The sequence below is a fragment of the Paralichthys olivaceus genome, chromosome 9, assembly GCF_024713975.1.
Source record: "Paralichthys olivaceus isolate ysfri-2021 chromosome 9, ASM2471397v2, whole genome shotgun sequence".
NCBI classification, from domain to species: domain Eukaryota; kingdom Metazoa; phylum Chordata; class Actinopteri; order Pleuronectiformes; family Paralichthyidae; genus Paralichthys; species Paralichthys olivaceus.
In genome coordinates this window covers 11990273-12004859 of record NC_091101.1, presented here as the reverse complement: position 1 = coordinate 12004859, position 14587 = coordinate 11990273, and the positions used below count along the sequence as shown (strand labels likewise).

Sequence of the window (14587 nt, the reverse complement as noted above, 5' to 3'; positions counted from 1 at the left end):
TACAGTCTGTACTTGACCACTCTCCTCTATAGAGCAGTTGGCTGAGAGGAAGAGTCTCACCTTGGGTTTTGGCAAGAGAGGCAGCCTTTGTTAATTTTTAATGCATTTGGAAACTAGTAATTAAGTCCCCCCCCCCCATGGACTGGAAATTGACATGCTCTGGAGAGCCAGTGAGTAATTATATTTGTAAAGAGCAGTGATACAAGATACTCCCCTCTGACTGGGACTCATTACACATCATTAGAGAGGCGCGGCAACTAGGCGCACGCGCGCACCACATGCAATCGACCACACACGCCCCCATATGCGCGAGAGAAGTCACACACGCAACACACACATTGTCACTTTCTCTGTGTCTCACAGACACACACATACAGATCAATGAGCAGAAATCCAAACACTAATTTCTTCGGTAAACACACTTCGCTCCGCAGGTCCCTGACCTGCACATAGTGCGACAAGTCCTGACAGGACAGGTGTGGGCCGTGTGAAACTCTGGTTTGCATCTGGTGATGATCACACTGCGGTGGGTCAATACGTAATGAAAGATGAAATCTAAAAGGAATTCTCATTCATTTAATAGTGAAAGGTTGAGATATGAAAGTTTCCAAATGGGGCCTCAGGAGGATTGTAGTCCAGCCTTTGAAGCAATAATTACCATTACAGCAGTGTAGGGCTAAGAGCTGCAGGGAGATGATAGAACGGCACAAGAAACTTAGTGGACTCCTCTTAAAGTGGAGCAGGAGTGGCTGCGGCTCAACACATCACAGTCTCTGAAAAGAATTTGTACAACTTGCCTTTATGTTGCATCTTTGCAGTATTTCTCCTCAGTCGCTTTCTTATTTCTCTCTCTCTGTGTCTGAGTGTATTCTGCAGCTGCTGAGCACATATTATAAAACCAGACTGAAATATAGATTAAATCCACTGTCTTTTGCAAAACACCAAACAAATGCAAAATCTATATTTCATAACACACTCAGAATCATCTTTCAATAATTTTGCTCCATTTTAGGGAAATTTGGAAAAGCTGTCTATATAAATGGTAATGGTGTTGTACGGCAAAAGAATGGTGTAACGACAATGAAATGAATGCAACACATAAAGCAAGCATTCATCACTGACATTTACAGCAGTTTGGCACCATCTAATTTGTTGAAATTTGCTGGTGAAATAGTTTTTCTTTTTCCACTTTAAGAAATGCTTTCATTCATTACAGAGTTGTGAGAGTGAGGGCTGTTGCTGCCTAATAGTTTAGGCCTATTGTTTTTGTGAAATTAGTTAAATATTCAGATTGTTGTGTGTATTTCAAATGTGTTTACTGCATTATTAATGCCACAGTCAGATTGCCCAGGGACGGGGAAAGCTATATTAGTGTCAGAAAGCAGAGTTTGAGTTGCCTTGTCTGCTTTCACTTTAAACTCATTATCTTGTCTAATTCTCTCTCCTCCATTATTCCCTCATCCCTTTAAGCAGCCTAATTAAAAGCTTTCTTTTTTCCCATTAATGTTTATTTATTTATTCTGCATTTCTACATGAAACTGCCTCACCCTGCATGGAATCTAAATTAAAGATTTGTTTTCTATAATCTAAATGAAGGGATTCCTCAGCTCTTGACTCAAAGCCACTTTTTCTCTGGTCCTGATATCGGCTTTCGACTGTGAGAGCGGTGGCTGATGTGTTATATGGTGTCAAATACAAACAGTTAATCTACTCCACTTAATGCTGTTTAGACAAGATTAACGCTGAAACTGTAGCGTTATATTGAATATAAAGAAAACTGTAAACAAATATGAAATAAATGAAGACATGTAATTAGAATTACTCATGTTCTCAGAACTGCAATTCACACTTTGTGTTAATTGGCCCATCATGGTGTGATTTCTCTCTGGCCCTGGTTTTATTTGGTTTATATGAGTGTGTCTGTAATAACAGTTTAAAGCCGTACCATGGGGAGATTATCAGACCATGCTACAGCAATGGACATTATCACTCAACGACATGCATCACTTCTTCTCTGCTCATTTCTCAGAATGGCTGCCGGGGAGCTCACCAAGAGAGCTGTGCTCTGCGGGCTGCGTTCGTGCGTGCACGTTTTTGAGTGTGTTCATCCGGGCAAACGTGTGGTTTGTTTTTGCCTGGGTCTGCGAGCGTGCACGTATGTGGTGTTTGAGGGTGTGTGAGCATGCATGTAGAATGACATTTAGCAAAATGTGGCAGCGAGAGAGGAAACATCTGACTCATAATTGAAGTGCCATGAAAGAAATATGATCATGAATCTGTATCAGGCTTACGTGCTCAGCTTTAAACCGGCAGCAGCAGCACGAGGCAGCGCGCCCAGCATTCAGGCTACCTTACCACCCTGAAGGCTGATTACAATGCTCAAAATGATACTACCCAGAGATGACAGAGGAAAACACGGAACATTCACTGCAAGCAATCCTCATGACAAAATCGATAAGCCGTAGCGCTCTCATCTCCATCAAAAAGAGAGTCTCAGGATGAATGCAGTAGTGCCTCCCTGATTCAACCCCACCAGTCATCTCGGTGTCCTGGAGGATGAAGTAGCACCGCTCCGTTGTCTCCATCCAGCCCTACACGTACAGCTCTATAAACAGCATCTGGAGGCAGACGGCTCAGGACGAGGCTCAAGAAGCTGGTGATGTCTTTTATTTTTCTTGCAATGAAAAGACATGTACAGTTGTGACAGCTGTAGTTGTTAGCTATATGAGGCTGGGCTTTCATTTGAATAAGTTAAAGGGTTTTACTGGTAAAACTAGAAAAAAAGAGACATTTCCATCTCTCTGATGTTGTTAATTTTTCCCTGACCCTTAGATTTATTAAATAACCCGTTGGTTACATGACTCAATCCTTTCTGTTATTTACCTCCTCTGTTCTACAGGAACATTTAAATCCATCAGCCTCACTGAGTCACACTGTTACACTGCTCAACAAGTTCCTTTATTATGATTATGTTGGTCACTGGAGTTCATTTGAATCTGTGCTGCCTATAACACCCAGCTGCTCAACACAACACTCACAGGTCAACAAATGTATGTGAACGTGAAGTGACAACACGGGATGTTAACATAACAAACTGCACATTCATTATTTGAGAAATTAAAATGGAATCAAATTAATAAAAAAACATTTTTTTTATGAAGTACATTCTTAGCTCTGCCAATTCAGTACGTACAGTGTCTTTGCAGCTACAGGCTTACTAGACTTATTTGTACATTATCAGGTGGCTAATGCTAACTAACGTTGACACTTTATAACCGTTTTTAGACCGACATAAACTGTGAAAATTGTTCATAAAAATTGGCACCAGGCATTTGCCTGGATTTTTTCCTTTCACATATAATCTGAAAACTTGAGCGAGGGATAGCGTCTGTGTAGAGCACACAGGAAACAGGACCTGACGTATAAACTATACCCTGTAAATAACAGCTCATCAACATCATTGTCAGTTCTTGATTTCCAAAGCTCTCAAATCTCTTTGTCTTTTCAAGTTGACATCTTTGGTGCCTGTTTTTCATCCTGAGATGTTTTTATTCTTTTTGTAGTTTTTTTCTCTTTTGCGTCCATCACATCATCTTCAACACGCTCACTCACCTGAATTTTCTGGACATTTTCATGCTGTATTTTCGCATTGAGCTCACTCTGGTATTTTCAGAACTTTTGCTGGTGCTGGGTGGAGCAACTGACTTGGACATTCTAATGGATCATATTGTTTAAACGTGTTTGCAGTCTGAAAGTATAAGATATTGCACTAATTGTGCTGCTGCTTCTCACAAATTTCTGTTTTTGTAGTTATTACATTCTTGTGACCACAGTGGCCACTGTTCAACAAATGTCATGCAGGGACACAGTTCCCAACAAATGATTCAAGATTCAGTACTTTCTTTTGCCCTACAGGGACAAATGTAATGTTTACCTCACATTAAATGTTTGCTAAAAGTTACAGTGCTTAGCTGTTTTCAGGAAATGGCATGAGCTTTTAAAAGAACAAATTAAACTATACATTTCTATCCTGGTTTTAAACATTTGCAGGATCCCCTCAGTTGGAACCAATAGCCTTTGGGCAAAGTGCCACTGGCAAGGTAGGGAAGTCTGCAAGCTCCGAGAAGCAGACTTACAAATTGGTTTAGGTCTCGTCATGGGATTTGTCGGCAGTAAGAAACATGTAGAATAACCTAAGCAGGATCCTTATTTGCTAACAGCTGCCAACAGTGCAAAACAAATGCAAACAACAACAGGAAGATTTCATTTTATATTCAAACTTGTTTGTAGTCGGCACACAACCACTCTAAATGTGTGAGGAGGGAAATCGGCTGTGTCAGAGAGATGGATAGAAAAGGTACAAAGCTTGGGTAGTGTGCTAACAAACTCCATTTTGTGTTGCTGCAGCTGTTTCCATGGAGCTCGCTCTCCCTCTCTTTTTGCTCGCTCTCTTCCTCTGCCTCTCCACTCCCTTACTCTCTCTCTCTCTCTCTCACACACACACACACACACACACACACACACACACACACACACACACTGTCTGAAAGAGGATTCAGCTGTGTGAGTCAATCTTCAACCAACCGCAACTGGGAGAGAGAACCCCTCGTCCTCTCAGACAGACTTTTCTCCTCTCCATCTCTCCAGCATCGCGCCCATCTCATCATTTTTTCCCCCAACCTCATTACAATAATTTCTTAATTTATTCTAAACCCCAGTCACAACAACAAACCCACATTCCGCACACTCAATTACCGTGTTTTTGATACAGCATCACATCAACAAGAAGCACAGGAACCAGTCCATGTATTTACAGTGCTGTGTTTCCAACCCCTTGTGTCTTATTTGGACAGCATGTGGCAATCAGCAGTGCTCATTACACCAAGCTGCCCTACAAAGATGGCCCAGAAAAATGTCCTTGAAGGAAGAGGTGAAGGAAAAGAGAAGAGAGAGAAAGAAGTGTTGCTTACCAAGGACTCCGACGCGGTAGTTGAGAGTGATAACAATGACATTTCCGTAGCTGGCCAGGACGCTCCCATCGATCATGTTGCCCGTCCCCTCCATGTAGGATCCTCCATGGATGTAGACCATCACAGGCTTGGCACCGGTGTCTCGTATGTCTGCAAGAGCGGCCATCATTAACATATTCACATTGCCGTCCGCCTACTCCGATCAAAGGGTCAGCTCAGATTCAGTCACAGCACATACAAACACATGGTGGCCACACACAAAACGGAGCTGACTGTCACCTCCCAGATACCAGCTATAAGGACACAATCTGCTGATCTACTGTTGGAAGCAGTACTCCATCATATCTGCTCTTTGAGACAAAATTTCCACTCGAGACGTTGGAGTTCAGCTCCATTAGAACAATTTGCCGTCTTGGCTGAAAATGCTGCTTGTCGTTTAAATCACGTAAACCAAACTATTAGGGCTGTGTTTGGTTTTGTGTAGCCTTCCAGGAGACAGACCCACTTCCCAATATAGACACTCAGGAAGCCATTAGGGAGAATAAAGAGAAAGGTACTCTGACACATCTCCTAACCACGGAGAAGGCTAATCTGGCTTGACAGTGATAGGGAAAACGCACTGGCTAATTACACAATGCTACCATGCGCCTCCTTTTTTTTTGTACACAGGCCTATCTCTTTGCAGCAATTTATTTGCACGGTCCTGCTCGGCATTGCAGGCAGTTAAGTTTGTGCTTCAGTATCTGTAAAATGTTGTTTATTTTTATTCCAGGACGAAGGCTTGATACCCAGCTGGAATGACACTCCAGCCAGATAAAGCACATCCAGAGGTAGAGGGAAGAAAAAAGCCTCTGTCTGAGGAATAGACTGAATTACTGACTGGCTAGCTCGAGCAGGGAGACAAGACAAGAAACTCTCTCTCATTTTCACTCCTGCTCCCCCCGCGTTCTCCGCAGCTTCTCGCCTTCCCCTCCCTCACTTTGTATCGCTTTCACTCACAGACTTGCCCCTGTCTTACTCCCTGTTTCTCTCCTGCCTTCCCTCCATCTCTGTCCAACTCTCTGTCTCTCTCTCCCTCTCTCTCTCTTTCTTTTTTCTTTCCTTCTCCCCAAAGCCCTGAGAATGGTGAAAATGAGAGGGAGAGAGAGGTGGAGAGGGCAAAGAGAGAGGAGGACAGAGGGAGAGAAACACAAAGACAGACCAGAAGGAAAGAAGGAAAGAAGGAAGGAAGAAAGTAAGAGAAAATAATGCGACAGGCTTGGATTTAAAAGGGATGTATTGTATTCTGGTTGCTATGGTGACTGAGAGCTAAAATTCAAAGTCCTAAAGAACAGCTAAACGTGGATCACATCCTGCACAGCTCCAATCTACATCTGCGCTCATCATTATGCACCCCATCACATTAGCACAGAGGACAACTACTTAAATGCATTTGTAGACACAGTTTTTATGTAACCTTATAGCAGAGCTCAGCCGTGATTCACACGTTTTTTTTCTTCAATTTTCATTATTCCCTCGGTTATTCATGGCCCTGTTACGTTTAAAAGCAAAGCAATAACTTGTACATGATGTGGCCTTATTTATGGCTTTCTTTATCTCGCTGGTATCTGAGAAGGCTACACAGTGAAATGTAATTTATGGCTGACACTTCCCTATGCACACACACACACGCACACTTATCGTAGATAGGAGGAGGGTATGCATGGGGTGAGAAGGCATGGATGGTACAGTCAGAGAAGGAAAGGGCATTTCTTTTTTGGGGAAGGGTAGAGGGAGAATAACAGTAAAATGATATCCTTCACAAGCTACTCAAACAAATGGGCCACAGATACAGAGAGAATGGCAAAGAGGAAGAAGGAAGAGGGGGCAGAAATAAGAAAAAGAGATTAGTCATGTCAGTGTTATCAGTCACCTCTTTTGTTGATTCACATCGAGTCTCCATGACAACAGTTAAATCCCTCTGGGAGAGGTTACAAGACATTGAAGCTCCACTTGTTCTAATCTATTTATTGACTTGATCTGATAGGGGAGGTGTCACACAAATGTGATATATAGTTCTCACTGACACTGACATGTGGCAGAGAGGAAATATGCATGCAACAGATCCCCATTGGGCTTTCTATTTTCTGGATACATACACATCTGGGCTGCGGCGCAGCATAACTAAAGAGGCAATGAGGTGAGTAGCTCTTCTTAACCAATCAAGTCAGAGCTTTATCAGTGGCTGCTGATGGGCTAATCTGGCGAAACAGGTGACTAAGCTGCTAACTTCGCTACTTCTCCGAGGGCAAACATAGCGTTACATCAACACATGTTCATAGCATCGTAAAAGCAGCACAGAGCTCTGTGCTAGAAAAGAAACAGAGACATGTTTATTAGTGCACATTAAAGTATATCTGAAATAGAACTCCATGCACCGTAAACTGAAAATAAAAAAGACAAATATAGTCATGTTCTGGAGATGAACAAAAAAAAATTGGTGCATGATAGAAATGTAGATGAAGGCTGATGTGCAGTGAAGAGCGAGCTGAACGGAAACATAATTTATGCACAGTAGCACATCCTTCTCTCAGATATTTCTCTCACCAGAGAAGTGAGAACATGCAGCATCTACATTACAGTGACAAGCACTCATACACTCCAGCAAAAACTCTACAATAAGAAAATAATTGTACAACAGTGGAGAAAATAAATTGCAAATTAATAAATAAATCACAGGTTTTCCGTTGGCTGCACTTCACTCCAGCTCCAATCAAACCTAAATACATCACAGAGCAAGAATTCTAGCAGGACCTGAGGAACACAACCTTTCATAGGTGCATCACAGCAGCTCGGGACTGATTGGAGTATCAGTGGGAGGCATTACTCAGGCCTGAGCTGAACCTTTAAGTGTTGCTGCTGCAGGTGAAACTCACCAGGAGGGCAAGGAGTACTCAGCCCCTCTCCTCCTCCTCTATCATATTTTCTCTCTCTCTTGCCTATACCTCCACCTTTTTGTCCTTTGCCTCTCACTCCTTTCCGAACAGTCCGTCATATATCTGACGTTAAGCGCCCCCCACAACCGTCCTTGACACTCCAGAGTGGGACAGGACAAAGGCGAGCGGAGATAAGTGTCAGTGGCATTCACTGTGTCAACATTTGGTGAAACATGTTGGCTGTCAGCGGCTATCAGTGAGGTCTGAGGTGGAGGGGAACGGGTGGCAATGTCCTGATGTGGCAAGACATGACATGCACCCGACTGAGCCGCTCGTGTCAGGCCGAGCTTCTCGCTTCATTCATGACAAGTCCATTACTGGCCATTTTCATGTGGTGTATATACTTTATCTGGGAAGCCTTACAAAAGAGTTGGTGTAATTACACCGAATTATAGCAACTTGTGCTAAAGTATAGTCGGTGACACCATTCTGTGATTAGCCAAGCTCTTATCATGTGACCACATCCGGTAGACAATAGCTTTGGCTACCAGTGTGGAAAGGCTGTTGTGCAGTTATATTCTGGATTATACATGAGCCATTATAGGAGTATTTGCGATTGCAGTATGTTCACCACAACACTTGACATTTATGAGAGGACCCGAGATTCGCCTGAACACATCGCAGGAAGAACTGTGAAAAGAAGTGTGGGCCTCTACTATGTCTCTTGAAATCGCCAGGGTAGATGTAATGGGAAGAATGACCTTTGTGGGAAGGTGCAGTCTTGCTCCCAAGGTGTTTATGAGCTAAATATGATATTGGCAGCAGTGCAGAAATAGAGCAGTGTGTGTATACTGTATATGTAGGATAGAGAGAAAAGAGACAGCGATAGACGTCAGGTGAGTAAAGCCTACAAGTCTATTAAACAAAGCCCCCCTACGGCTGGCCTGGACCTGGTTGAGAGGAGAAAGCTGTAGAGTGCTGTCATCCTTAAGACTCAAAGACAGCTTTTTGCTCCCTGAGTGAAAGAGGACTAAGTCTCAAGTCTTTCAGTGGAACCTGCTGTCCTTGGTGTTTGCCACAAAAACTGACAACATAATGTAAAAAACACTGAAGGGTTTACGGTAGCACACCAATAAACACAGTTAATAAGTGGACATCAGGATATGAAATAAAAACCTAAAGAAATGCTGTGGGGTCTGATAAGGAAATGTGCCTCAGTGAACTAATTCAAAACCCATCTTCAATCTTTTCCAAAGGAGCATTTTTGCATGTTTATGCTGTAGCCACTCAAGTGGAAAGGACGGAGACAGAAATCAAAGAAAACTAATATATGACAGGAGCAGTCAGGCTCTGGCATTCTCTGAAATGATGCTGTCGTAGATCAGCCATTAGCAGCAACTCTTATCTAGGAAAGAAGCTGAGCAGCAATATTCCAAATATCCCAACGTAAATGGGCTTCAAGGGGCACGGTTCGTTAACACTGCCACATCAGAGAGAATAGGATAGTGGCAGAAAGGGATGAATGTGTGACTCTTCCCCGCTGTCAATTCACAACTCTCCAGGCTGCCTGAGCCCAGCTGAGGGGTATGCTGGAAATGGATCCAGTAGGGGCCTCTGCAGTGGAATTAATGGTAATACCCAGGCAGGTGGAGCTCAGCTCTGCACCCTGGCACAGCAGCGATGGAGAGCTTCTCTGGGGGTGGGGGTATGTGTGTGTTGTCTTCCTCAGTGCTTGCTTCTTGGGTTTGGAAGTAAGCATTGTTTGTTGTGTGCATGCTTGACTGAATGAATGGATGTGTGGGTGTTCATGTCTGAGTGTGTGCACACTCATGCTGGGTGGAAGCATTCCTCCTGATTAGAGCTAGAGTCTGGAAGTGCCAAATGACAGACACACACATCTATTTTTCATCAGTGGGAGAGGGCTGAGGCAGCAGTGGTGCGATACACTCCAGAGGTGGAGTGGGGACGGCTGCCTCTCTCTGCCTGACACCGGGCACAGGAGGCTCAGCACCGCGTTCCACCTCGCAGATTTCGCTCCTCCAGCCCCACTTCCTCTAGTTACATTCCCGCCTTTATCTAACAACAGCAGGTAGGTGATTGAAAGCCTGTGCTCCCTTTTACAGTGCAATAAGAGCCTCTGTAAAATCCAGTCTTGATTACAGGCCACAGCAACTTTGTCTACATGCTGGAGGGAGTGGGGCATAGAATTTTAATGTAGTTCGGGGGAGCCAGGGATTGGACTGTTGCTCAGACAGAAGGAGGGACACAAAGGGAAAGACAGCAAGACACGAAGAGACCAATAGAAAGAAATTAAAGAGGCAGAGCCTCAGGGGCAGCTGGAGGACAGATATGTTGTATTAAAAGGTCATTATATTCTCGTTATATATTTTGCTTATCTTCCTGTCTCAGCAGAATGTTGTTGTTTTTTGTTGTTCTGCTGCCATTTTTAAATTATAAATGCATGTATTACTATTCCCTTACAAAATGTTACTTAAGAAATCCTTTATTGTTCCAATAAAACTGATTGGAATAAGAATTTAAGAGCGTGTCTGGAGGGTTATAACAGGGAGGGGGGCGCTCAAATTTGGAAGAAATTAGGGAAATTAGCCCAGGATGGACAGACTGCCAACTGTGACAGCATGGTAATGCTGGGATGAACAGACTGAGCAATGGAGGGGGTTAGAGAGAGAAGCCAGACAGCAACTCTCTGAACTGAATGAGAATAAGAAGTGCATGAGCTAAAGAGTGAGAGTGGGAGTTCATTCTACTTGCCTTTAACTTGAATACAAATGCTTGATTTTCGTTGGTAACATCAAAGTGCAGTTACTACAGAAAAGAAGATTGCTGATACCCGCAGTAATAATGCAGCCACTTGTGAGGGCAGTGGTATGTAAGACAGCTTACAAGGACTTTGTAGTTTTTGTGGTGTGGGCTACTAAACCATCCTTCAGTGAGGAAAGTCCTGTTTTCACAGAGGCAGCAGTTTTTTGGGGGGGAGATTACACAAAAGCAGTGTTTCCGTGTCCCTGAACATCGGTTTCATATGTCAGGCCATGAGAATGCAAAACAGACACATGCAACCGAACAATGACACTTGTCTGGATCATGTTAAGGGATTGATGGCCAACTCTATCACACATGCATTAGTTACAGTGCAGTGGCAGAGATTCTGCTGGGACTGTATTGTGCTGCTACGGTGATGCTCTGTAAATAGCATTAGTTGCGCTCAGTGAAGAAAGGACTTGTCACTTTTTCAGTGAGACTAGTCTTGCACAACAGCTTGGAGACCAAGCCACTGTGTACGCATGGAAAGACTTGCCAGACAAAGGGATTGGCACTTGTCAGCAATTCTGAACAGACTTAGGGAGACATCCACTGATACATGTGGTCTTTTCCTGAAAGAAAGCAAACGTACACTCACACATGTGTATGTATATGCACAGTAAGGCCGGAGACTGAAGGCAATTTGGCTTCAGTAGTAATAGCTCGCCCTGGGCTTGAATGAGGAAACACCTGTGTGTCAAAGTGGTGCCAAAGCAACACTTCCTCTTCTGTGATCAAGACCAGCATGAGGCTTCTTTCTGAGAGACAACCCCACTGACAAAGAGGAAGGAGCTTCCCTATGAACCCTTACACATCTGGAGAGAACCCTGGCCAGCCAACGCAAGACCTGCTGCAAAGCTCCTATTCACTGTGCCAACATTCTAGACAAATAAATAAAAGGATACAGCAATTTGGTGAGACATCTCAGTTTTACTGCCAAATAGAGCGTCCGCCCGTATGCCCTAAGCATGTGCTAAGTCAAAAACAGTTTCTTTCATGACATACGGTTAAATTTTTTCCACCAATTGCACACATAATAATCCAAAATCCAATACGACCATAGGAAACAAACAGACAATATACTGAGGGCTTTAGCTTGATACCCAAGATCATGCTTGCATCACCTGTACTGTGATGGCAAGGGAAGACAAGGGGAGGAGAATATCGGTGCTATGATTTAGATTCAGACACTAAAGCCGTTTCTGTTGCAGCACAAGAATCGTCTCTCATTCTAATCTCAACAGAGATCCACCCTGAGCCAGGAATATCCCAAGATAAATATGGAAAGTGAACAATGCGATTGCTGAGCAGCAACTTCCCATTTTCTACACCTCTCGCCTCTAATCCTCTCCAGCAGCACTCCTGAACTGCCGCTCCTCATCTAAATCTGCTGGCAGACCTGGTGAACAGTCAGATATTACACTGCTGCTTCACTTTCTCTGTCATTATCGCCACCTATACGGCTGCGGGCCACACCTTAAGAAGGGGCTCTCACGGTTGCTTCTGCCCTTGTAATAACAGTTGCTCCAGTCAAAGCGTGAGATATTAAAATGACCCAACCTGGACTTGGTTATCTAGACAGCTCCCAGATCCCATCTGACACCTGAGCCAAACACTCTACTCATCACTCGAATTTCGCTTGGGAATAGGAGACCTCAAATTCACTCACACAAACACTCTCTTTACATTTGCTCAAAGACTATCCTACACACTGTAATGTGTCATGGATGATTGATGATTGCATTTGCAATTAGAAACAACAACAAAAAAATGATCAGAAAACAGTGACGTTTCTAGAAAAAAAAAATCATGCACCATCTTTGTTCACCATGGAAAGTACCTTCGTCTTCATCACCGTCGTTATCCGATAAATCCTCGCCCTGTTTTTTTGCATGGGCCCCTGTTATTGAAGCAGGGAGAAACATAGAGAGGCACAGGAAAATTCAAAATAACATGTTTGTTAACATAGAGATGGCAAATTAAGCAATTCATAAAAAAACCAAAAACTGCATTATAGAGAACATTTGAATAATAACAATGTTAATTCAAATACATAATATCCATTAAAGTCATATTGATACAAATTAATTACAGAAAAATACATTTTGAAAAAGTTCTACACTGGGTAACAAAAATTAAAAATACATGTGAGAAGAGTTACATGTGAGAAGAGAGAAAATAAGCTCCATTGTTATCATGGAGCAGAGTCATACACCACTGGCATCTTCAGAAAAAAACCTCAAATTTATCAAACCCTCTGGATTCAGACCGATATGTTTGGGAAACAATGGCTCAAAGAAAAGCTGCATAAAAGAATAGCTACTGTTCAGCACATTCTTTTAACCGTATTTTTGAAATGACTTTGCGAGCAGGGTTTCAGTGTGTTTTAAACAACACTTTAGAGACTTTCTATTCTTCCTGGAATATGCAACTAACATCAATTTTGCCATAAAAAGGCAAATAAAAGGATATTAAGAGAAAATGTGGTTACTGCCAAGCTGAAGCACATAAAACTCACAATGCAGAAAACCTTTGGAAGGAGAGCTTTTGAACGAACAGGTTTTGAACTGCAAATGGAAACATGTGCAGAGCTGCAACTTCCCCAGAGGTGGCGAGATTTGAATAAATCACAAGATTACATGTATCATGTATACTCAGTGATGTGCGCAGATACTTCAGCTTGTCTCTTTTCCCTAAACAGTAGGTAATGTGCTGTTGTCCTCGTGCTACATGATAATGTGAAAATCTTGCCCCCCAGGGCAGCTACACATCACAAATAATGTACAAGACTTATTTTGACCTGCCACACAGGGGTATTCCAAACTGGTTAGTGCAATATCCTTTTATAGCCATGCTTACTTCCTGCTCGCAGCAGGGCCTAAGGCTATCAGTGATGATTAGCTGTTCTGTACATCACTTGATCCATTCGATAATCCATCATCCTCTGACAAAATCTAACAGAAATGTGGTGGTTTTGTAGAATTTCCTACTTTTGGCGAGCCTCTGACCTTTCGTATAACACCAGTCAGTTCTGATTTCCCTGTTGAGCAATGCTTGTTACAGTCAATCCTAATGTTTCTGGTGACCTTGGATTTTTTCTTTCGTGCAATCACTAGGCCAGTATGAATACAAATTATTATGTTTATTATTATATAAGGTTTATTGAGCTGATTTTCATGGAATTTACTGAAATAAGATGAGATGTCTAGAATTTCCCACAGTGATTTATATCAAAGGGAAGCCTGATCCTTACTGGAGATAAAACCTTTGCTAACATCATTAATATATATATATATTTTAAATAAGGAAAAGAGAGGAGCTGCTTTTCACACAGCATATGTCATGCACTTCATGAGTGTTGTTTGAGTTGTCATCCACATACTAAATAGATCATAAGACAATACATCCGAATCTGCCTGACCTGAATAAACAACTCTGTCCACTTTTTTCCTATCTCAACCAAACTATCTAATCTACTTTTTCAGCCTGAGAACCATCACATTAGTTGTAGATGTTCATGGTCCCCAGAGGATGATTGAATCATCAACAGGGCTGGTTGGTTTGTTTGGCCATTTGTGCACTCACTTCCAGAGGAACTTTGAAAACTAACAGTGACAAATTCTACAATCGTAATGTTCATAACATCATAACCATCTGGTCCCGGCCTGGGCTGAACCTTCTCATCACTTTCTGATAGAAAGTCAATAACAAATCCAGTTTGTCCTGAAGAAGTAGCTCTGCTTAGGGGGTGTATATAACCTTATGTCTTGTAAACATAACAATTGCTGGATCTCTTCTGACAAAATAGTTGTATCACTCTGTTAGAGATAAGACACAACTGTGGATATTGTTGTGGAATGCAGTGCTAAAAAGGCCTTT

The 14587-nt window shown here is 42.6% G+C and overlaps 1 protein-coding gene across 4 annotated transcripts in view; it reads right to left on the bottom strand.

Moving 5' to 3' along the window:
* Positions 1 to 14587, bottom strand: part of nlgn3a (neuroligin 3a) — a 121446-nt gene that overhangs the window by 72246 nt on the left and 34613 nt on the right. For 3 of the 4 annotated variants that reach the window (XM_020080986.2, XM_069531410.1, XM_069531411.1), the window contains 2 exons: positions 12549 to 12608; positions 4971 to 5120 (listed from right to left, as the gene is read on the bottom strand). In XM_020080986.2, the coding sequence (XP_019936545.1) occupies positions 4971 to 5120; positions 12549 to 12608 (210 nt within the window). The remainder of the gene's footprint in view (positions 1 to 4970; positions 5121 to 12548; positions 12609 to 14587) is intronic. The other variant, XM_069531412.1, reaches the window with a different exon arrangement.